Source organism: Podarcis cretensis (assembly GCF_951804945.1).
Source record: "Podarcis cretensis genome assembly, chromosome: 6".
Lineage (NCBI taxonomy): Eukaryota > Metazoa > Chordata > Lepidosauria > Squamata > Lacertidae > Podarcis > Podarcis cretensis.
In genome coordinates, this window is record NC_137175.1 from 101,237,783 (window position 1) to 101,262,560 (window position 24,778).

General features: G+C 45.7%; 2 protein-coding genes across 6 annotated transcripts in view; both read left to right on the forward strand.

The window, feature by feature from the left end:
- TMCO1 (transmembrane and coiled-coil domains 1) overlaps positions 1–3,839 on the forward strand; it is a 25,370-nt gene extending 21,531 nt beyond the window's left edge. The window contains exon 7 of the mRNA XM_079981688.1: positions 3,427–3,839. Coding sequence (XP_079837814.1) covers positions 3,427–3,525 — 99 coding nt within the window. The 3' untranslated portion in view covers positions 3,526–3,839. The remainder of the gene's footprint in view (positions 1–3,426) is intronic.
- Positions 1–24,723, forward strand: part of ALDH9A1 (aldehyde dehydrogenase 9 family member A1) — a 26,326-nt gene extending 1,603 nt beyond the window's left edge. Inside the window, exons 1-12 of one of the 5 annotated variants that reach the window (XM_079981531.1) lie at positions 6,109–6,129; positions 8,149–8,355; positions 14,625–14,770; positions 16,666–16,795; positions 18,524–18,658; positions 19,435–19,631; positions 20,322–20,462; positions 21,341–21,529; positions 22,348–22,435; positions 23,056–23,197; positions 23,539–23,651; positions 24,196–24,723. In XM_079981531.1, the coding sequence (XP_079837657.1) occupies positions 8,175–8,355; positions 14,625–14,770; positions 16,666–16,795; positions 18,524–18,658; positions 19,435–19,631; positions 20,322–20,462; positions 21,341–21,529; positions 22,348–22,435; positions 23,056–23,197; positions 23,539–23,651; positions 24,196–24,290 (1,557 nt within the window). In that variant the 5' untranslated portion in view covers positions 6,109–6,129; positions 8,149–8,174 and the 3' untranslated portion in view covers positions 24,291–24,723. Of the gene's footprint in view, positions 1–6,108; positions 6,130–6,150; positions 6,265–6,825; positions 6,959–8,148; positions 8,356–13,991; positions 14,108–14,624; positions 14,771–16,665; positions 16,796–18,523; positions 18,659–19,434; positions 19,632–20,321; positions 20,463–21,340; positions 21,530–22,347; positions 22,436–23,055; positions 23,198–23,538; positions 23,652–24,195 lie in introns of those variants that run through there. The other 4 variants (XM_079981528.1, XM_079981530.1, XM_079981529.1 and 1 more) reach the window with 4 other exon arrangements.
- Positions 24,724–24,778: the final 55 nt, after the last annotated feature.

Here is a 24,778-nt window from a genome sequence, read left to right on the forward strand (position 1 = left end):
TTGCCTCTGTTAGCATGGATTAATTTATAGAACCTTAAAGACTAACCAGTTTTATTACAACATAAATATTCATGGACTAGAGCCCATTCATCAAATGCATACAGGGTGAGATGCTCTATTGTCGGGGGGGGGGGGTGTCATACAGATACATATGCAGACATACCGTGTAAATGGGGGTTGGGAGAATTTAAAGTTGGAGTTGAATGGAGCGCAAAAGTATAGTCAGAGATAAATCAATTAGAGCTTAACCATAGGCAAAACTATCATTCACAACAGGAGTGGTGGGCAATGCTGATATGATTGTGTCAAGTGGTAGCATGATTAGATCTTAAGTTTATGCTAAAGCAGCACAGCGATGTGTCCCAGAAGCAGTTATTGGTAATTGTTACGCCAAAATCTGGGTGCGAGGCTGCTCTGCCACCCAGCTCATCGGACTAAGTCTGTGGGTCCCTGCGGAGGAAAATGAGCTCAGCCGGAGACAGGAGCAAACTGCAGAAGATCCAAGTTTATTGCGCAACAGGTTCAAGGCGAGATTGAACAGTGAGAAAGGGGTGACATGAGTTTTTGAAACTCCCTCCATGTCCCAGAATACAGTGCAAAACACGTCATGAATACATTAAAGAGAGGTTTGGTTACACAGATTACATCATGAATATATTAAAGGGAGGTTGGGTTACACAGATTAACATATGGAGGAGGGAGGGGGGAATATGCAGAGCTGGAGATATGCACAGATAAACACTTCCTGGGGATGAGAAAACAATGGTCCCAAATATGCATAGTCTGCCACCTGACATTGCCTGGAGGAAAGGCTGATCAGAGCGATTTGACAGGTTTAGGGTCTTAACACCTTGCTTGAGGGATTATGCTGGACAGGGGAGGTGTGATGGAGTCCTAGAGAAATTGAGCAAACTGGCACGTTGATTTTCTATGAATTTTATAGATTTTAGTCCCTTTTGACATTGACAATTGGAAATAAATTGATATATTGTAGCGAAGAAGAAGGTGAAGAAGACATGCCCCCCCCTTCCGTATCAATAATAGAGTAGTTTTAGCATTGCTGAGAAAATTCAAAAACGTAGTGGGACAAGAAATGGAGTTCCAGTTACAGATAGGTAGCCGTGTTGGTCTGCCATAGTCAAAACAAAATAAAAGAAAAAAATTCCTTCCAGTAGCACCTTAAAGACCAACTAAGTTAGTTCTAGGTATGAGTTTTCATGTGCATGCACACATGTGTATCTGAAGAAGTGTGCATGCACACGAAAGCTCATACCTAGAACTAACTTAGTTGGTCTTTAAGGTGCTACTGGAAGGAATTTTTTTCTTTTATTTTGTTTTAAGAAATGGAGTGTTTTGCTTTGTATGTGTGTGAGTCACTGTGCTCCCTCCACTTTGATCTGTGTTTGGGGTTCCATTTCACTCTGTATAAAACAGAGCTCTCGATCCCTGTTCACCATAATGTAGAATCTAAAAACTGCTGTGAATTTTGGTCAAAATGAATGAAATTTGCTATCCCCAAAGTGGATTAAACATGCCCAACTGCAGACGGGACTTTTGTGGCAGAAGTAAAAAGGATTCACTCTCCTCCATAATTTATTTTAATTTTATCTCAACTGGTCTATCACTGTACAACTCCCATTGGAGGTTTGGGAGCGTGTCATCACAACCCTGGATTTGCATAACATCAGGGTGAAATTGGGGAGCAAAGACAAGGCTGGTTGCGCAACAGCTGTGGCATGGGAGCCAGGAAGGAGAAACAGAGAGAGGATAGAAGTAGTTGTTTTAAACAACAGCAGAAGTTTGAGCGAAGTGGGTATAGGGAATCACTGAGAGGAAAATGGTGGTTTTAAACCTCAGCAGAGGTTTGAGTAGAGTAGGGGTGAAGTAGTTGGTGGTTTTTATATTGATCTTTTCTGTGAACCACCCTGAGACCTCCAGGTATAGAGGGGTATATAAATTCAATCAATCAATAAGAAGGGGAAAGTGGTGATTTCAAATAATGGCAGAGGTTAGAGAGCAGGGGGTGGGGGTGGGGAGTGGCAGTTTGAAGGAAGGACTGAGTACAATTTGGAAAGGTTCTGTTGTGTTAAGTGTTTTGGTGTTAGCTTCTGTGTTGTAATCTCTGCTGTTTCTCCTTGTTACAGCTGGGTTGGGGGCGTTATTTGAGGGGGGAAAGTCCACTAGTGTAGGTCCATCCCTGCTTTACTCAAACTTCTGCTGTTGATTAAAATAGCCCCGTTTTTCCTTTCAGCATCTCTCCATTCTTGCTGCACTGTTCTCTCTTCTGTTTCTCAGCTGCCTTGTGCACAAGAATGCAGAGCCCTCAAATATCCCATAGCACCTTCATACAATGTGTGTCACTCCTGGTTCCGAGTTGTCTTCAACATGAAGGTCCAGGTTCAGTGTAGTAATTTTGAACATACATTTAATCTACAAACAAACACTGCTGTGTGGGCAATGTCTAACTGAGCAAACTTAAAAATTAGGGGTGCACAAAGAGGGCCGCAGAATAAGAGAGAGGATAACGGTCTGGGAGCAAGAGAGTTGAGAAGAGTGAGGAGGGGGGAAGGGGAAAGGGAAAGTGAAAAATGGGGTGCAATAAAGGAAGAGGTAGGCATGGGAATGGGGACAAAGATGAAAGCCAAGGGACGAAAGAAAGGGTCTGCAGAATCAGATGGGGGTGGCAGCTTCATAACTGGATGAAAGGTGTAAAGGGTGCTTTGTAGTTGCAATTGGTGGGAGGAGACAGGTGCAGGAGGTTCCCCATGGAGGTGTCCTATGTGCAAGGGCAGCTGCCCTAAAGGAGAGGAGGCAGCTGCGTAGACTTTGAAGCAAAGCGGGCTGCAGAATAGAAGAGAAAAGTGGCTTCGAAATAGGGTTGGGGAAAGGGGAATGAGGTTTTCAACCAGTACAAAGTTCTAGGGGTTTAATGTGTATTGGAGGGTCAGAGCCTCCCAGTTTCATATTTTGAAAGTGGGGGTTTGTCTCTTGCTCTTTCTTACCTTTAAGCAATTAAAAGGTGCATTTTTTGTGTGCATTTTTTAAAACTTGCAACTTTACACCAGCCTTTCCAGTGCTAGACCTTGCACACCTCTTGATAGGCCTGGCAATGTAAGGCTGTCTAGAATGCTCCTTGCAGAGTTTGGAAGAACTCTGGTTTTGTTTGTTTCCTTGCAGTAAAATAGTTTTCTAAAAACTTTAAAGTTTTTTTAGTTGGTGAAAACCAATGCTGTGCTCTTCAGTGCTCTGTGGGCAAAGCATAGAGCTAATCCATATAGAAGAGTACAAATACAACAAGGCTTTGTGGGGACCCTGTTCCGACTATGCTGAGAAGACCCCTAAATCACCCCATTTGGGCCCTAAACAATGCACACCGTTGCACGAAAGCAAACCAATGTGAGTTTGTGTTTTTCTCCTGTTTGCCAGAATATTCAGAAGCTGTTGGGTTTGGCTCCTTCTCGAGCTGCCACCAAGCAAGCTGGAGGATTCCTTGGCCCCCCACCTCAATCTGGGAAGTTCTCCTGAAATAAGAGTTGCATCTCACTAGTCGAAACATCCTGACTTTACAAGAAACTCTGGATTGCACAGAAGGCTTCCTGAACATGTTGCCTATGTAACTATCATACCTTTGTTTTGCAAAGAGATCAGCACTGAAGCACATATTTGGGCTAGATCTTGTACTTACTACTCTGAGGCAGTGGAGAAATATATTAGTGGAATTAAACGGAGTGCTGTTTGATGAGAAAAGTGTGACTTAGAAGTAAGCAGCAGTAGTATTCTTTCTTGTGTAATAACCTTTACCTTTACCAAAGTGAAAATAAAACAAAAATTGTTTTGTCTCTGTGCTTCCAGTTCATATAGTTCACCTCAGACACTATTCTGAGGGAGGCTTTTATTCCACAAACTCCTGACAGCTGCAGAACGGCAGCACTGGTTTGTTTCAGCCACTGGCTTCCCCTGGATGTTTTTCGATTGCAGTTGGTTAAGATTAGCAAGTGATGTCAAGAGACAGCTGAGGGGGGCTTGGCTTGCTGCTGAGTCAAATGGCGGCTTGATTTCAAGTCTCCGGCAGTCTCCTCCATTTGTAGTGCTGCTCCAAAAGTTTTACAACTACCTCAAGATGGGTCATTTCCCAGGCACACATTTTCTTCATGTCTCCTGTCTTGCTGATGCAGTTTTCCTGTATGACAGCTTTCATTGCATCCCATACGGTCGCAGTTCTGATTCCTTCTGTGTTGGTTCCAAATATGACTTCCATTCTTCCCCAATCCACTTGACCACCAGGTGGTGCTGCAACATCATGGGAGGGAACTGCCGAGCCAGGTGCCCGCTTGCATGATTCAGCAGAAGACAAAGGGACAAAATCAATATGACTGTATAGCTGGTGGGGATGAGGCTAGAAACAAAAGTTGGGTGAAGCAAGTGCCATGCACCAGTGAAGTATTGGCTTCTGTTTTCATTTTAGAAGTTATGGAGCCCTTGCTATCCATGTGACCATCAGAAATCACATTTTAATCACCTAACATGGGTGGCGCTTGGGACGCGGGTGGCGCTGTGGGTTAAACCCCAGAGCCTAGGGCTTTGCTGATTAGAAGGTCGGCGGTTCGAATCCCCGTGACGGGGTGAGCTCCCGTTGCTCGGTCCCTGCTCCTGCCAAACTAGCACAGTTCGAAAGCATGTCAAAGTGCAAGTAGATAAATGGGTACTGCTCCAGCGGGAAGGTAAACGGCGTTTTCGTGCGCTGCTCTGGTTCGCCAGAAGCGGCTTAGTCATGCTGGCCACATGACCCGGAAGCTGTACGCTGGCTCCCTCGGCCAATAAAGCGAGATGAGCGCCGCAACCCCAGAGTCGGCCATGACTGGACCTAATGGTCAGGGGTCCCCTTTACCCTTAACATGAAAACACCTTCTTGAAAAGACATCAGAGTTTGAAGGGTTCTTTTTAGAAAGGGGATTTGCCCCTCACTGGGTCAGTAAACAGAAGCTAGAGTTACAGTAGTTAATCTCCCTTTTGGCAAAAAAAGATCTGCCAGCAGCATCATGTAAAACATCTTGAACTGCCCCGAATTCAATTAATTTTAAATAAGGGGTGCTTTAGGGTCCTGGCGCAGGTGGCGCTGTGGGTTAAAGCCTCAGCGCCTAGGGCTTGCCGATCGAAAGGTCGGCGGTTCGAATCCCTGCGGCGGGGTGCGCTCCCGCTGCTCGGTCCCAGCGCCTGCCAACCTAGCAGTTCGAAAGCACCTCCGGGTGCAAGTAGATAAATAGGGACCGCTTACCAGCGGGAAGGTAAACGGCGTTTCTGTGTGCGGCTCTGGCTCTGGCTCTGGCCAGAGCAGCGATGTCACGCTGGCCACGTGACCCAGAAGTGTCTCCGGACAGCGCTGGCCCCTGGCCTCCTAAGTGAGATGGGCGCACAACCCCAGAGTCTGTCAAGACTGGCCCGTACGGGCAGGGGTACCTTTACCTTTACCTTTAGGGTCCTGGAGAGGAGAGGAGAACAGTGCATCATAGCCTTGCAAACACAGAACTTTATTAGGATACTTTAAAACACAGTATTAAATGATTTGGAAATAGTAACAAATCTTATTGCTGCGAAACTGCGCAGCGTAAAATTGGAAAAAGCATTGTGCACCTTCAATCTCAGAGCAATATGGACTGCCATAACAAAGTATAAGTTAACTTCCTATAGTAGAGCTACTAATAACCAGCCAAATAAGTTTATATAACAATGAGCTTTATCACACTTATCAACATAAGATACAACTGTACAATAGGTTTTCATTATTGTAATAACTTGTGTGCAAACATTTCTTTTTATTCATGTTTGGTATGCATGAATATAATTGCTAAAAAAATACATTTAGAAGAGCACCGGGTTTAGGTTGCAGTTACCTGGGAGTGAGTCTCATGGATCTCAGCTTATTTCTTATTTCTGAGTAGACGGGTAGAGAACTGCGCTGCCTAGATTCTCCCTATTGAGACAGCAGAAAGTGCGCACGACGCAGTTTGGGGGGACACGAATTTGGGGGCAACAAAAAGAGCTGCTGTGTCTCGGATGGTTTCCCCTCAACACGCAAGTCTTCAAACCTGCCTGGATCCTCTCTCTGCCCCAAAGGCAAGCCCGATTCAGGTGAGGAGGCGGGGCGGGGGCGGGGTCCTGGCGGCCCCTCCCGCGCCGCGCTCGCCAAGGGCCCCCGCCCCCCGCCCCGCCCCGCCTGCTCCCTCGGCCGCTCCCGGGGCTGCGCGGACGTTGCCAGGAGGCGGAGTGAGTGAGGGTCGCGGGGGAGGGGGGAGGGGTCCCGAGGGGGGTCCCACCGCGCCCCCAGGGCAGCGGGCCGGGAAGCCCCTTGGCCTGCGGCGGCGGCGCCCAGAGAAGCGCTTGGAGGCCCCGCTGGGCCTTCCGCGACGGGCCTCCCCTTTCCCTGGCCGGGGCCTGCGAAGGGCGTCCCGCCCAGGGAGGCGTCGGCTGGGCCGGGAGCGCCAAGGGCCGCTGTCATTACTGTGGTTCAGTTGGTTGCTCGCTTTCTCCTGCCACGAAGGGGGGTGTTTCTAAGCCCCCCCCCCCCGCCAGCTTCGAAGAGGCCTCGGTGGTTAACGGAGAGAGAGGTCTGTGGAGAGAGAGGGGCGTTTCCGCCTGGCGCCCCCACCTCGCTCCCCCCCCCAAGCGGGGCCGCTGCAGAGGAGGCAATGGGAGCTCGGCGGCGCTGCCTCGGTGGGGCCGAAAGCGGGAAATGAAATGGTGTTGGGAGTCAAGGAGGACCTTGCAGCAAAGCCGGGTTTGGCGCTGTAGCCCCCCCCCCGCCCCCCTAGAGCGCCATAAAGCAAGCCTGGTGGTATTTTAAGGACCAGTCAATTGGTCATGGCGTGAGCTTTCATAGATTCCAAAAATATTCTCTGCGCCTCTGGAGTTTTATCAGCAAAGCACAAACAGAAAAGCACTTCCAACTTCAAGAAACAAAGTAAAATACTCTTGAGCATATGGATTTTCATGCTTTAAACTCCCTTAACTCATTTCTTTTGCTCTCTTCCCACAAATAATTACTAAAATATGTAGAAAACGATAAGGACTTAATATGTGCCCCCTCCCCCCAAATAAGCTTAGGGCCACAATGAAACTTTGCTCCAGGAGAGTGTCTTCCATGAGACAGTATTGAATAGCCTCTGGCCAAATGTGGTTCTGAGAAGAAGAACCTGCCAGGGGGCTGTGCCCCTGCCCATGATATTGTGGTATATAGAAGTGATGAAGGAATAGGGGGTATGCACACTAAAATAATGTTGGGACTGCTCCAAATCTTGACGCTCACCTTGATGTGTTAGTGTCTCTGTGAGATGCTATTGAATCACATTTGACCCAGTCACATCCACAGCCACATTTAATGTGCATTCGGAACCTTTGTTGTGTTGGGAATTTTAGCTCTGTGAACAAACTGTAAAAAAGAGTAAGAGAAAGGGGCATACACCCCACAGGAAGCTTTTGGGCCACCCTGAATCCTTCACCCATGCAGTTAGAGACTACTCCTGGGGATGAGGATGCATCATTTGTGGAGCCTCAAAACAGCTTGCAAAAGATTCTCAACACCGTACTCTAATCTCTGTCCCCTCCCCCACCCCCATGGGCTGTTCTGGGGGGTTCCCCTGACCCCTTCCAGAGCCAATTTGGAGGGCCACCCTGCACACAGCACCCATATGGATGCAGGAGTCTTCAGGAAGCTTTTGCTGCTCTTGCTTTTGATTTTTCCGGGTGCCATGCTTACGCCCTCTCCCACAGTGCTCCTCTACAGCTCTGGAGTGGCTCTGAGCAACTGGGTTTCACTCGGCACAAGGTGAAAGGAGCCTTCCCTCTGTTGGCTGATTTGTGTGGCCTATCTCTTGGGGACAATCTGTAGCCAATTGCGTAAAATAATAGGAGGGTTTAAACGTGGATTGTACACGGCTCTGTGTTTTATAGACATGCTTGAAATTCTTTGAAGGGTAAAACTTGATAAGATAGTGTGTTTTATCTTGTTTTTGTGAACTGTCCTGGTAGCCCTATGGAGGGCAGTATATAAATCTTTCAGATAAATGACACAGCAGTAGGCGGATTCCCAGGCACCTTGCCTGCTGCTTTACGGGAGCAGAGGTTGATAGGCCTCTCTTCTGTCCAATGCAGCCTTGTTCCTGCTTGCCAGCTGTCAGATGCTTCACAGTCCCCGCTTCTTGCTCATTCTCCCTGGTTTTCCTGGTCTGCTCCGTTGTGCAGCAATGAGCACCATCACTGGCACATTTCAGCTGCAGCAGCCCCTCAACTACCGAGAGGGTGCCCGCATTGAGCCTGTGGATGGAGATCACAGCGAGGAGACGTATGAACCAGCAACTGGTAATTATCTCCAGGGTGATGTGGGCTTCAGGGAGTGCAGCCCAGTTGCTGCAAAAGGTGGCTTTGGAATCCCCACCCCAGACTCTGTAGTACATCAATTTGCTATTGACTTGGCATTTTAGATAGCATTCACATTCAGTGATGTGAGGTGAGAATATTATCGAGAATGAGAATATTCTCGAGAATATTCTCTACTAGAAAATTCCACTCCACAAACTGTAAATTCTAGTGTAAGAACCAGTTTTACAACACTCATTTAAAAAACCTAGTAAATAATAAGTCAAGCTGTGATATTGGCAGTGTAAGTAATGAATAATGATTTTTTTGATCCAGTTACATTACTGGGCCTTGTGTCATTCACCATTGGCAGTTTTGAAATGTGAGCTACAGAAAACAATTTTTTTTAGTTTTAAAAATGCTTTTCATTTAATATGATGAACATTTGAATTCATATGTATTTCAACTGTATGTAATAGCTTTTTTTCTATTTTGGTGTGATCTTATTCTTAGCAATTCTATACCCTTGGCCATACAGTGTGATTATTTTTACAGAAAGTAGCTTTAATGCTTTATCCACTTAAAGTACCTAGGCCTATACAATTATGTGTAACAGCATGTGAGGTGGCCTTGATTTAAACAAAACAAAATAAAAAAATTCCTTCCAGTAGCACCTTAAAGACCAACTAAGTTAGTTCTTGGTATGAGCTTTCAAGTGTGCATGCACACGAAAGCTCATACCAAGAACTAACTTAGTTGGTCTTTAAGGTGCTACTGGAAGGAATTTTTTTATTTTGTTTTGACTATGGCAGACCAACACGGCTACCTATCTGTAACTTGATTTAAACAGTTGTTGTTTCTATATTTTTATTTAGTGCCAGTAACTGGTTTTTGCAGTGCCATTCAATGGTACAAGGTGCCATATTCTACTATTTTAAATGAAAATTCTCCAATATTTTCATTAATTGAGAATATTCTCAAGAATTTTCTCCAAAAGATTATTCTCGAGAATTTAACATCACTATTTACATTATTCAAATAAGTTTCTGGCTTAGATTTATTCCAACCAGAAGAAACAGGAATCTATGACCTTTGAAGCTGTTGGCTGGCTGCACTCGTGCCAAGGTGCATTCTGAATTGTTTATCTTTTAATGCTTGAACTTTGAATTTGCTGATTGGTAAAAAAATGTGGCTGAGGGCTGATATGCAAGACTTGCAAATGGAGACAGTGGAGTACTGGTTTTTGTCCAGGCACATGTATTTTTTAAACTATTGTATTTGCTGTAACAATAATAAATGATAAAGATGTTTATAAAGATGTTGGTCAGTGTCTTTATAAATTACTTGGATGAAAGAATTGAGAGGATGCTCATCAAATTTGTAGAAAACACCAAACTGGGAGGGGGAGCTAATGCCATAGAATACAGAATCGGGATTCAAGATGACCTTAACAGACTGGAAAACTGGGTCCAAGCTAACAGAATGAATTTCAGTTGGGAAAAAATTAAGGTTCTACACATAGGCAGGAATAACCAGCTGCACAACTATAAGACACCTGGTCAACTATAAGACGTACATGTGAAAAGGATCTAGGGGTCTTAGTAGACCACATGCTAAACATGAGTGATGCAGCAGCAAAAAAAGGGAATGCTATTCTAGGCTGCATCAACAGATGTGTAGTGACCCAAACAAGGGAAGCAATAGAATTGCTCTATTCTGCCTTGTGGCAGAGCCATAGCTATGGTAAGGCTAGCCAGGGGTTTTTTGCCCCGGGTGAAGTCTTCAGAGGGGCGCCATTGAGGCTCCTAAAACCTTGTTTTTGACCCAGGTGAAATCAAGTCTAGTTTCATCCCTGCTTGTGGTGTCCAGTTCTCAGCATCACAGTTTAAGAAGGATGTTAACAAGCTGGAACATATGCAGGGGAGGGTGACCAAGGTAATCATTATGAGGACCCTTATGAGGATCAGTTGAGGGAGCCTGGAAAAGAGGAGACTGAGAAGAAATAGGATTACCCTTTTCAAATATCTTAAGAGCTGCCATATGGAAGATGAAGCAAGCTTGTTTTCTCCTGCTTTGAAGGGTAGGACTTGAACCAATGTTACCAGAAGGGAGATTCCAAATAAACATCTGGGAAAACTTTTTGACAGTAACCTGTTTGGCAGTGGAGGTGGTAGACTCTCCTTCCTTGGAGGTTTTTAAGCAGAGGTTGAGTGGCCATCTGTCAGGGATGCTTTAAGCAGAGATTCCTGCATTGTAGGGGGTTGGACTACATGAATCTCAGAATCCTTTCCAACTCTATGATTCTATGATAAGTTAGAGAGTCTGTCATTTACCAAAAATCATTGATACTTTACTGTATCATTCTCCCTCAAGCATGGATTCCCCCCTCTCTAATAATCAATAAATAAACACCATTTATTCAGTTCCCTGCGTATGGCTATGTATGTCTCTTTATATGTCTGTCTACACAATATAATGTCAGGTCCTGTTTTCAATACAAACCTTTTGGAGCAATTTCTTCAGAGATGTGCAGTGTCAAATATTTGGCAAATCACTTTCTTGCTACAGTTAGCAAATCAACAACAAGCAAATATTGAACTTGGCTTGTTATATTATTCAATAAAACTATTTGGGGAGAAAAGGCAATTTAAAAAAATCTGTGGTAATGCATTTTCCATCATAAACCAAAGTGTCCTGATGCCATTGCAATGCCATCAAATGGGATAGAGGTTGCTGAGTTTCCAACATGTCTGAGAAGTCAGACCATTTCCCACCCAATTTAATTGACATAGAATATTGCTTATATAAGCTTATTTTCTTTTTAATTATTATCTTGTTCATTGACACCAAAGAACCAAATTTATAATACTTTAGTCTTGAACATCAGTTTGTGTTCTTATGGCTAATTACCCTGCTAAAGGTGGGCAGGGACAGAGCTGTAAGTGATTTTCTGCCTGCCCTTTTCTTCCGGTTTTCCCCCTCGCCACTTTCATGAAATTAGGCCAAGGGCCATGAATTGCCTGGTGCAGGCATGGTTGTGATGGGACGCTTCAAGCTTTTCCTCTTGGTAGGCCATGTTGCAGAATAAATAGCTTTTCCTGTTCAGCACACAGCCTGCAGTCCTATGCAGAAGATAATAGATGAACCACACTCTGTCTCTTAAGAAGCATAGGAAAAAGAAAGAATAGAAACCCTGCCCAATAAATAGTTGCTGATGTACAATATTCAGAAGAATTCCTTGTCAAGCCTGAATCCAGAGAGGCTCAATTGGACATATCACAATGGCCTTTACATCTCAAGAACTTTGACAAGCTGAAAGTGAGGACAGCATGCTACACACTCCTTCCTTCTGGTTGCAGTCTCTTAAGGAGAGTGATTGGCGAGTGTGTAAGGATGGGCTTCATCAGTTAGAACAAGCCTCCCAGCCCTTCTTCTATGAAGTGGTGGTCTGGGTCTGCTGTATCCTCCATGTTGAGAAGACTGCACAGTGGCATGCTGGACCCCAAAGTGCCTGGGGGTCTGATTGTGTGCATTGAGCAAGCCACATGCATATGAATATGAACAGAAAGAAGATTGGGTACTTTCTGGGCGAGCTGTGCAGCCAGGACCTGCATCTGGATGCTATGTGTGCACCTGGGCTCGTTGCCGAGAGTGGCAGGTCAGAAGCAGGAGCTTTGGCAAGTGTGATCTGGGGTCATGGGAGAGAAGGACAGTGCTGGATGCCTAGTGGCAATATGACAACAGCAAGTATGAGACTTCTCTCAGGAGGGTGATCTTCCCCTTGGAGAAGCTGCTGACATCCTACAAGCGACGGGGGCCACCAGGTGGCACATTGGAAGATGGCCGACAATAACATCTCTCTGACCCACACGAGGTAGTTAAGAGGCTGCTATGGGAAGTATGCAGCCTTCCCAGGCCCCCCAAGGAGATGGGGGGGACTGCCTTGCCAGCGGTGTCCATAATTCACCCCCAGATTCGAAGGAAGGGGGTGCGGACACTTGGCACAAGCCCTCGGGTTTAGTCGGCTCTTCCTGACGCTGTCTCCAATCAGCGCACTGGTTCGCTTTAGCTCAAAATATATAATTGGAAATATATAATTGGAAAGAAACTAAAGCACATACATCAAGCGAAGATCGGGAGTAAAGACTGCTGATTAATGGATCTCTGTGAGCGGAGCGACAGGCGGGACAAATAAATCAAGTGATGAATCACCATTAAGAGACTGGTATGTTTGGAGTGAAACGGAAAGGGGGTGGAGGAAAAAACTTTTCTTTTTTTTGCCCTATGTGAGTATTAATAACCCTCCACCCCAGAGAGAAGAATCGTTGCAATTTATTAATCACAAGCAGGAATTCAAGAACTGTGTGGAGTGAATTATTGATCAAAGAGAGGATTGGTAAACATCGGAGAACGGAGGAAAGTTTTATGACACAGTTTTAAATGGCGTCTTGCCAAGACAGGCTTGCCTAAGAAGGACGGGGGGAGGAGGACCAGGGTCATCGGAGTGTGAATGGTGATCGGAATGTGATCTAGACCTGGCAGAGCCCTCTGAGATATGCTTGACAAGCCTGGGAAAATCAACAGACAGACTGAGGGAAAAGTTTTTTACGGAGGTGTGGAAATGGCGTCTGTCCTTATGTGATATGATTTTTGGAGAGTGTAAAACCCACACAGAGGATGTTTGTTTTCAACCAGCTTGTGAAGATTATCAGAGATCGCAAAAAAAGGAATATATGATAAAAACAAGAAGATGAGGAAAGTAATAAAGAGACTATCTGGACAGAACTGGATAGAACTGTCTAATTAAAGCAGCAATATAAGTGATGCTTGGACCCCTGTTTGGAGCTTGAAGTATGAGTACCCCCAACAAAAATTTAAAAATCTGGCTGTATAATTTGGAACTAATGTGATTTGGAAATAATGTGATTTGATTGGCCTGCTAATAAAAATTATATTAAAAAAAAAAAGACATCCTACAAGCGACTGGTTATGAAGGACAATGCAGTGAACGCTGTTTGTTATGGTGAAAAGAGCATGTGACCTGGCCTGCTGTGGTATGAAGACAGCCTCAAAGTCCATAAGAAAGTTGTTATCAGCACAAAAGGAGAGGCCATTTGGACAGCCAGTACCTTGATGACAACTGCAGTACTTGCAGTCATGGAGTTATGCCAAAAATCAAGCATGTGATAATGGAAAAGACACCTACGCTCACAAGTGGGTGCTTGTCCCGAAAGCTGCCCAGAAGACGATGATGGTCAAGGCGAGTCTTATTGGACACTCACAGCAAGCCCCATGAGAAAAATCCCCAGGCCTGGAAGTATAACTATGTGGGTTGCTGGAAAGGAAAGCGTAAAAGAAGTCGTCCCAGTGGAGCCAGACAAAGAAGGTCATGGAGAGTGTTGGGGAACACGGAGCAGCAGTCTCATCTACCTCAGACTCTTCAGAGCTACAAGCAGAAATCAAGGAAGAAGAAGAAAGAGACGATAGAATCAGAGCTTGCTGAGAGTGGCGGGAAGCTAGTTGAAATGGACAGTGGCACAAATGTGAAGAAGAAGAAGAAGAAGAAGAAGAAGAAGAAGAAGAAGAAGAAACAGCTGTGAGAACCACCCTGACCACGCAGCCTGAACCAGCCTGAGGAAGAGGAGTCTGAAAGCCCAATCCGTTGCAAGTGCAGAAAAGGCAGCTTTCCAAGAACTCTGAAAAATACTTTCTTTACCAAGTTTCTGGATCTTACAGTTACATATGATTTAAGCATGTAAGTAATAGCTATTGACATCTCAAAAGATTTTCAGTCAACTCATCGTAGAACTGTAAAAGCATGGGAGGAAATGTAGGAGAAACCAGTTTTGCCTCCACTTTTAACCTTCCTAATGACTGGTGGAAACAGGATACATTATGCAAAGCAAACAATTTACAAATTAAACTTGCTTAATCAGTATGATTGTGCAGAATTCTGCTTTTCTTGTTGCTGAATGTGGACTATCTTGGGTGCTTGTTTTTAAGTGTGCATTGGTCTAAGTATATTTTTATGTTGTGTACCTTCCTGAGATCTGTGGATGAAGGGCAGTATACAAATGTAATAAATAATAATCCTCTTTCTGGATTGTGGCTTTTCAAAATTAAGGAATATGGCCATTCAGATAAATCTGGAATAGTAACATAAAATCAAAATGCAAGACCTGCTTCTGTAAAAGCTTTTTGTGACAGAGGTATGCTAACAAGTTGTGCTTTAGAAACCTGAATTATTATTGTTGTTATTATTTTCCCTTCAGGGCGAGTTATTGGCAAATTTCTCTTCTCTGGAGAGAAGGAAGTAGATCTGGCTGTGCAAAATGCACAGGCTGCCTTTAAAATATGGAGTCAGAAGTCAGGCATGGAACGGAGCACTGTCCTGCTGGAGGCTGCCAGGATAATCCGGGTATGTGTTAAAAATCACATGAGCCAGCCCAGCCTCCTCTCAGGCAGCGTTGGCTGCTTTCCAAGGGGATACCTTTTCAGCCATTGCCCACCAATTTTGACTTGGCTTAATAACTCTAGTTTGTGGTTGCTGCTGGCCTCTCTCTTCTCCTGAGTTCTGTGCAATACTTGAAGAATGAGAGGAGATTTTGTGCAAGGTGTCAATAGAAGGAGAGGTTGCTAGAGAGGGAAGTGCATTTGCCCCTCGAAGCCAGATTTGTGGACTCTGGTTTGCAGTGCTGTGTCAATCACTAACCTATTAACAGCTCTAGGTAAGTAAAAGTCTCCTTTGCTCAGACTGAAAGCCTTGGGGTGTCCTTGCCTTCCCAACCTTATCATACTGCTCAGAGCTGCTTTATATGACATGTGCTTGGAGGCCCTTGGAGCATAGCTGCCGTTATGCCTCTGCCATGTAGCCATTGCTTAATTCACCAAAAAGAGTTAAGGTGGTTTTTATTCTTGTTGGCTGACTGCATTATTCTGAATTATTTGTACTTTAGTGGTATTTTGATATGTTTTAATGTTTGTTTTTATTTTTCATGTTGCTTAAAGGCTCATTGCAGGAGGTTGCTGGTAGTAAATAAGAGCAGTTCAAGAGAAAAGCCCTCTTGGTCCTGCCACGTCCTGCCGACACACACCTTACAGCTACTTGGAGTTGCATGTTTCCTCCATAGTGCTGCTCACCTTGTGGAATGCCCCCCCCCCCACACACACACCCTGAGCATCCAGCAGGGGCCAAAAGTACTGCTATTTTACCAGCTACTAAAAATGTATCTGTTCATAGAGGCCTTCCTGTTGTACCGTATTTTTCGCCCTATAGGACGCACCGGCCCATAGGACGCACCTAGTGTTTTGGGGGGGGGGAATAAAGGAAAAAATTTATTCCCCCCCCCCCCAGGCGCGGGGCTGGGGCGAGGGAAGCCCGAGCTTCCCCCGACCCCAGCCCCCAGAACAGGCTGCTATCCGCAAGCCTTCCCCCACCAGCCCCAACAAACTCTGGGAGTATTCCCCACCTCCCGCAGAAGCCGCACACTCTTTAAAGGGGCTGCGCGGCTTCTATTGGCTCTTCTAGCTTGGGGATGGCTGCGCGCAAAGGAAGGCTGTTCCCAAGCCAGAACAGCGAGACGGAGGGCTCCGTCTCGCTCTTCTAGCTTGGGGACAGCTGCGCGCAAAGCCTCTGCAGGGCACCCGCAAAACCGGCAGAAGCCGTGCGCTCTTTAAAAGGGCTGCATGGCTTCTCCTGGCTTTTCTGGGAGGTGGAGGGATTCCCTCGCAAAAGCCTGCAGAAGCCGCGCAACCCCTTTAAAGAGCGCGCGGCTTCTCCTGGCTTTTCTGGGAGGTGGGGGAATTCCCCCACCTCCCTGAAAAGCCCGCAGGCTGCCATCCACAAGCCCTGGGAGCCCGAGAGAAGTCGCGCCGGGCTCCCAAGGCTTGCGGATAGCTTCCTGAAGCCTGCATTCGCCCCATAGGACCACACACATTTCCCCTTCATTTTTGGAGGGGGGAAAGTGTGTCCTATAGGGTGAAAAATACGGTACCTTTTTTTTGTTCCTTAGACACAGCAGATATAAATGTTTATAAATGTAGTGTTTTAGTGAATTGTCTTCAGTTATTATAGTGCACATTGCCTTGGCATGTTCTGCTTCAAAAGTGGTATTTTAATAAATGAATGGCTAGAAATAGCTGATTATAGAGCACAAAGAAATATGCACAAATGTATATCACTTCGCAGTTCTAGCTTTTTTGGCACAGACTTTCTTTTGGTGGAATATAAAGGAAGCTGGGCAGCCACTTAATTCCAGTTCCACTTGCTGCTAGCATAGTTTGATTCATACTGTGTCTCTGTTGGGATTCTAGGAGCGAAGGGAAGAAATAGCTACCTTGGAAACAATCAATAATGGCAAATCCATAACTGAAGCCCGAATAGATATTGATACATCTTGGCAGTGTCTGCAGTATTATGCTGGCTTAGCTGGCTCCCTAGCAGGTGAGAGTCTGCAACTCCGTTTGTTAGTTCTGTTCCATTAGCTCTGTATTTTTTCATTCTTCCCATGTCGTCTAATACACTCCTTGGAACAGTACAGAAGTCAAATGTGGGTAACAGCTTCAAGTCATGGGAGGAGCCTGAATGTTCAGACAGGAAACATTTGTTGTTTAGATAATATGGTTTGCTACTTTTTCCAGAATTCTTGTATTCCGCTTTATGCAGTGATGTCTGGAGTCCAGCTCTTCTACTGGGCATGAAAAATGGTTCCGTGTGTGCAGTGTTGTGTACTTGCTGAAACTAATATGACATCAGGTGGCTCAGCTACAAAGGAAAGAATCAGGATTACCAGTTCCTCCTTTGCATCAGAAAGTTGGCCCTTTTTAAATGTGGTGCAACAAAAAAGGTGCCAAGTTTAAAGAACAGTAACTTCTTGATGCAAAGGAAAAATTGGGAGTGCACTTAAAGCATTATCAATTCTTCTTCCTTGTATCCACAGCTTGAGCTTTCTTGCACCTGTCATCACATATGATGGGCAAATTTTGCCCCAAACAACCTGCTGAGCCAACCTCTGAGACCTAGCAGGCCGAATAAGCAGGCTGGAGGTTCCCCATCACTAGTCTAATATTTAAAATGCATTATTTCTTCTTTTTAAAGCTGCAGAAAGAAACTTCACAGGCAGCCACAACCAACCAGGGCCCCTACAGAATGTTTCCATGCTGAATTTGTTAGGTTCCAGTGGGCACGTGGGGAGTTTCACTCTGTGGAATGGGGAGATGACTTGGGTGGTGGATGTATCAGCATATCCCAATATTTAGCTGCTGATAGATCACAGTGTTGAAAACCAGGTATCACCCAGCCCGCCCAGGTAGCCAATTCAGAGCCGAAAGCATATCACAGAAAGCACCATGAGGGAAGAAATGCAAAAACTATTAGGTTACAAAGCAAAACAGAACCCTTTCACCTCAAAAATACAGTTAAGGAAACTGCCAGTATAAAGAAACCTTTGGGAATTTGAGTATAGTGCTGGAAGATCATGCAGTGGCTAAAAATCAATATCTGCAGTCACTGGTGACCTTGAACCACACAGGTGGTAAATTGGAGCAATTAAATGAAATCTTTTTTCCTCAGGAAGAAGGTTGCACTCAGAATCCAAAGCAAAAAGCCATTCAAATGGACTCAAGGAATGGGGACTTATTTGCAATCCTTTTTATAATATAAAATGTGGGATGCGGGTGGCGCTGTGGGTAAAACCTCAGCGCCTAGGACTTGCCGATCGCATGGTCGGCGGTTCGAATCCCCGTGGCGGGGTGCGCTCCCGTCGTTCGGTCCCAGCGCCTGCCAACCTAGCAGTTCGAAAGCACCCCCGGGTGCAAGTAGATAAATAGGGACCGCTTACCAGTGGGAAGGTAAACGGCGTTCCGTGTGCTGCGCTGGCTCGCCAGATGCAGCTTGTCATGCTGGCCACGTGACCCGGAAGTGTCTGCGGACAGCGCTGGCTCCCGGCCTATAGAGTGAGATGAGCGCACAACCCTAGAGTCTGGCAAGACTGGCCCGTGCGGGCAGGGGTACCTTTACCTTTACCTTTTATAATATAAAATATACCATATGTTTTATACTCTTTTTATTCTTACCTCTTTAAAATGTTTGGTTTGTTGTGGTTTTTACTTTGCAAGCCACTCTGACCAGCTGTGCTGCTCCTGCTCATCTTGCTTTGTCCTTCCTGTCCAGGCCAGCACATCCAGCTTCCCGGCGGATCCTTTGCTTATACGAGAAGAGAACCTCTTGGAGTCTGTGTTGGAATAGGAGCCTGGAACTACCCTTTCCAGATTGCCTGCTGGAAGTCTGCCCCGGCTTTGGCCTGTGGTAAAAGAGATGCTCTATATGAGGAGTGAGATTGTGGGTGTCATCCCAACAGCTAGTACCAGGGGGTGGCTTTGTAGGGCGCCCATGCATGGAATAGGGAACAATACTCTGCAATATTATAAAGTCAAGTATATAAATGGCAGATGAAGAAGAGAGGTAAAGGTAAAGGTAAAGGAGACCCCTGACCATTAGGTCCAGTCGTGACCAACACTGGGGTTGGAGCGCTCATCTCGCTTTATTGGCCGAGGGAGCCAGCGTACAGCTTCCGGGGCATGTGGCCAGCATGACTAAGCCGCTTCTGGCAAACCAGAGCAGCACACGGAAACACCGTTTACCTTCCCGCCAGAGCGGTTCCAATTTATCTACTTGCACTTTGACGTGCTTTCGAACTGCTAGGTTGGCAGAAGCAGGGACCAAGCAACAAGAGCTCACCCCGTCGCGGTGATTCGAACCGCCAACCTTCTGATCGGCAAGTCCTAGGCTCTGTGGTTTAACCCACAGCGCCACCCGCGTCCCGTGAAGGAGAGAGAACACATTAATGTGGATTGTGAGGACACCAAATTAAGATGGGGATTTGCGGGATGAGCATTGTGGTAGCTCCATTTCTTGCTTCTGTCCCTAGTAGAAGCCTTTACTCAACAATCATGGTTGGACTGGGCATTCAGCTGGGATCAGAGAGGCCAAATCCATTGCCCACCCCAGCTTTCTCCTTTGCACCTCCAGATAGAGTTAATGCACAGCTGTTCTTTCCCCCTTGGCCCATGTGAATTGTCTAGGTAACGCCATGGTCTTCAAGCCTTCTCCCTTCACCCCTGTCTCCGCCGTGATGCTGGCAGAGATCTACCATGAGGCTGGAGTTCCTAAGGGGCTTTTCAATGTGGTGCAAGGTGGAGTTGCCACAGGCCAGTTCCTGTGCCAGCACCCGAATGTGGCCAAGGTCTCTTTCACCGGGAGCGTTCCTACAGGAATCAAGGTACAGGACACCAATGCCAGCTGACAATATTGAACTGCAAAGTTTAGCCCTCTAGCTTCCCAGGTGGTAAGTCTACAGGAGCGCAAGCATGCGATGCAAAGGCCAGTTTGGAGTACCTGGCATGCCTCTGGAGTGGGGAAGGCCAGCTGGAGAGGCCCCAGAGAGCAGGATAGGAGAAGTTTCTGTTTATGCCTTTGCCATTCGCTTCAGTCAAATCCCTTTGGGCTTTTGAATTGCTAGAGGACAGTGTGTTTTGAGCAAGCCGCAGATATAAAGCATGTCAACACTGTACTTACAGTCGGAGCTTTCCATGTTGTATCCTTTGGGGAAAGCGCTAGCCTTTCACTGCCTGCCTTTCAATCCATGTTGCTGGAGAATTGTCTGGCAAGGACACATGAAAAGCAAGATGAAATTTCAGCCCTGAGTGGTTAAATCTATCATGTGTTACAAAATGCTTTTATGCATGGAAGACAGAGTTGTGTTAGTGTAACATCACCGTAGGCTCAGAATTGCTTGACATTTAATCCTGACTTATCACCAGAAAGTATCTTCCATAAGCAAAAGATATAGATGCTTGTTCAGCAGACTCCCAAATGAGGATGTCCCTTTTCACTTGTCTAGAGATTTTGCAGAGTTGTGATAGACTTGCTTGTGTTGCTCATACACCTTGTTCCATCTTTGCTTCAATAGATCATGGAGATGGCAGCCAAAGGGATCAAGCCAGTTACTCTGGAGTTGGGGGGCAAATCCCCCCTTATTATCTTCTCTGACTGTGTCCTGGAGAATGCTGTAAAAGGAGCTCTCATGGCCAACTTCCTCACACAAGGCGAGGTGTGGACCTCCTGAGGAGCTTGTTTATGTCTTGTCAGGGAAGTCCAAAGTTCAGTGGTAACATTCTTCTACAGCTGAAAAAGAAATCTGTCATTTCTAAATTACTGCAGCATGGAAGGCCTTGGTTTTTAAGATAAATGAGAATCTGATCTTGACATGAAAACAGATGCCTGTAAAGTCCCAACTATTTAGGGCAAGAGGGCAAGGCCTGTCCCTTTCTTACTGGTGGGCCTGCCAGGTTCACATTTGCCCCTTTGATGCAACTTGTTGTATTTAGTCCACTCTTGAACTTGAAGCCATAAGGCTCCATCAGGAGTACTCATGTTGTAACTGTAAGTCAGACTTTCTTCAAGATACCACTAACAAGAATAAGACGTTTGATTATATTTTTTACTGACACGGAGTTCCATTTGGATTTTGGGCCATAGACACCCAAATGTCTCAGGCCATTTCTGCTTTGCTTTATGCCGTAGTTCACTCTTGTCTGCTCTTTATATTTTCCCCACATGGTGGCACTGAGGGTTCTAAGAAAATCTTTCTGCTCTACTTCCCAACAAACTTTTTTCTTATCTCATTCAAGGGAGGGCAGCTCCAGTTTTTCTGGTGGGCTAGATTCTCAATATTCAGAGGACACATAAGAAGACACTTCAGTGCTATTCTTATATTCTAACATTTGTTTGCTATGCAAAAAGTGGCACTACAGCTCACACTCTTGTACTGTGTGGAAGAGTCTGATTTTCTCCATTCCCAGGAGATTTAAAATCAGTGCCAAAGATACAGTGAGCAGGTGGCTCATTGTGGCTACCAGAGCCAGCAAGCAAGGTGTGGTTGGTTGGTTGGTTGGTTGTTACTTTCTTAGATCTCTCTCTGTGCCTCAGGTTTGTTGCAATGGCACTCGGGTGTTTGTGCAAAGCGAGATACTGAATTCCTTCACCAAGGAAGTCATGAAACAGACACAGAATATCAAAATTGGCGACCCCCTGCTGGAAGACACACGGATGGGAGCACTTATCAACCACTCCCACCTGGAGAAGGTGTTGAGCTTTGTTAAACAAGCAAAGGATCAGGTGAGAGTCATGAAGTATATCAGATAGCTTCTCTTCACCCCGAGAACATCATACAGACACCATATTCTGTGCTCACCACAAAGGCTGTGCCTGGCAAGGCGTACATGGAATTTTGATATATATGAAGTTGTGTTCCCCTCTTTTGCTAGGTTCTGAGGGACTACATCTGAACAGTTCCTGATAACTTACAGGAAAGTTGACTTCGTGGGATGTGCTGTCAGTGTTGTGCCTCCCCATAAGTAGCAACAGCAGATTCAGCCATTCATGTCAAGCAAATAAATAGGGCTCTTTTGCAGGGGTGGCCATGCTGTCAGTTCTCTGCTTATGGATCTAGCAGGTCACTTCAGATCTGTTGGAGTACATTCTCCCTGCAAGATTAAAGGTTATGAAATCCAGAGTCAACATAAGCCCAAGGAATTCTAGACCATTTGACTATTCACATTTAAGGACTTTGTCCCTCAATTGTACTTTGCCTTCTGGCAAGGGTTATGACTTAAGAACCGTATGGAGACTAGGATGTACTGGTCAAAGGACTATAAATAGAGGGCACTGTCCAGCAAAGTAGTTCTGTTATTGCAGCAACTTCTGTCCCTTCCCTTCCCTCTCCTCTCCCTAAATCTGTTCTGGGAGTTGCCCAACCCTCTGGAGCATATCTGGGGAGGCTGTGTAAGGAGGGGGGCAAGAGGGAAAGAGACAGAGAGGGGAAATTCCATTGCACAAACGGAAACCCATGGCTAACGCAACAACTTCACTGGATGCTTCCCATAGTTTCCTTTTAAGGAGTCTAATGGTTTGCTCTGGACATTTTGCATTTACAGGGCGCAGTGGTGCTGTGTGGAGGAGAAGCCTATGTGCCAGATGACCCTAAGTTGAGTGGTGGCTTTTACATGTCTCCCTGTGTGCTAGGTATGAACCCCATTATTGGTTGATTCTCTAAAATGGTCAGTACCATGGAAGATGAGCACAGTGCACAGATTTGTATGGCATTTTTAGCTGAAGAAATTGGCTTCCTTATAATCTTTCCTGAGGTTGAGAAAGGATGGTGGCCCCTTTCATTGTTCTGCAGGCACCTAATGCTATGATCTGAACTACATGATCAGATGATTCGTTTGGGATGGTACTCAAGGTCCACATGTTTGAATGTTCTGTACTATAAATAACCTCCTGTGCAGAGAAGTAATTTCTTCTCCTTACATAGTAGTTTTATTTATGCAGGAAGCTTTCATATTTAGAGTATTGAGGGTGCAGTAAATAATTCAGTTGTCAGGCACTGAGCTCCTGTCCACACTTTACTTAGAAACAAGTCCTGTTGTACAAAGTGGAATTTATTTTCAAATAAACTTGCATAGATTTACAGGCTGATACTTTGTCCAGATCTAAAGCAACAAGCAGGTAGTTCTGAAATCCCAATTTGTTTCATAACTGCAGAATAACTGGGTGGGAGAATCTGTTTCTTCCTCACTTGTGCATTCAGAACAGTTGCATACCTATTTAATATTATTTGATCACTTCTGTGTTGCTCTCAGGAAACTGTAATGACAACATGACATGTGTACAAGAGGAGATTTTTGGACCTGTCATGTCCATCCTGCCCTTTGACACCGAAGAGGAAGTCCTAGAAAGAGCCAACAACACTCGTTTTGGCCTGGCAGGAGGTGTCTTTACCAGGTACCATCAAGGAAGGGCATAGGTTTCAGGAAGGGAGATGGAAAATGAAACGGGCCAGACTGGACAATAAATGGGGCTGCCTGCTCTGTAATGTGGCATCTGTGGAAGATGCAAGTTGGGAAGCAGCACATCAGCCAAGAGCATGATGGCAAATGCTTGCTGCCTCTGCTCAGTTGGAATTGTGTGCTATCCTCATCAGCTAGCATTCCTCCGAAGTGACAGCTGTGCCTAGTGGCATTTGGCCTTCTCTAGCCTGTCCCATAGGAAGGCCAGGGAACACTGCAGGATTTCTGGGCCTTGGGAGACACACTGGTGCTTCACCCCATCCTTCTGCTTCCTAGGGACATCCAACGGGCTCATCGAGTTGTGGCTGGTCTCCAGGCGGGGATGTGCTTCATCAACAACTACAACATCAGCCCTGTGGAGCTGCCCTTCGGAGGATACAAGATGTCAGGTGAGCTGCTCAGCTGGTGGCAACAGTGCTGGGCTTTGGTTCTCAGCATATTACATACCAGTTGGCAAAAGGGAATGGAAATATTAGCCAAGCTTGGATTGTGGACCAAGAGAGCTGCAGCCTTCCAGAGGGATGTGGTGCTCGCCAAGAATCCTGATGTCATTTAGTTCCTCTGGCTTAAGGTTGTTCTGGGTGTTGGCCATACAGCCTGCCTGAAACAGTTGGAGATACATACATCTGTTGTTTGCAGTGCTCACCCTGTGAGAAAGGACATGCACATGCTAACTCCAGCTTTTAGGTTCACCTGTACATACACTTAAGTAAGGAAGTCCCTTCCCTTGGGTCCTTTGCATTCTCACAGGTAAGTTGCCAGCAAGCTTACTTCTGAAACCTTCACAAGGAAAAACATATTTTTAAGAGCAAATAGTGGCATCAGATGCTATGTTCTCCATTCCATGGTGCAGTTCCTGCCATGCAGTTTTCCAGAGTTCTTCTCACAGGGAGCCGTAGAGTTGCAGTCTTACCATGGACCTCTCTCTTGCAGGGTTTGGCCGAGAGAATGGCGAAGCAGCAATAGAATATTACTCTCAGCTGAAGACTGTCTGCGTGGAGATGGGCAACGTGGAAACATTGTTCTAATGGCCTGGTCTTGTCCATTTATTCCAGCTAACACTCGACTGAAGTGCTGTGTGCCATGGGGGGAGGGGGGCTGGAGTGTGTGTTGCTCTTGCTGCCCCTCTCTTTCTTTGAATTCCCTTATTCTGCTCTGCTTCCTTGAAATAATTCATGGTGAAGATAGGAGAAAATATTCCTATCCACCAGTTCTCACATTCTGCCTCTTGCCTAATTTTCTGACTTTAGGAGCAGTGCATGCCAAAAACCACCTGCTCCCATTTAGGGGGGCTGTGACAACGTATCTGCTTGTGAGCTCTCTATTTTAGCTGTCAGGTAACTAGACATCTACTACCGCAATGAAGGTAGATCATATATATCTGCTACCTTTTCTAATCTGGCACTTTTGTACACAGTTTTCTGAGCAAATAAAAGAGCTGCTATTTCAGTATTAATTGCATAGAGCAAGAGGTAATAGCTCTCTTTGCCGTCAAGGGACACCTGTGCTGTGGAGG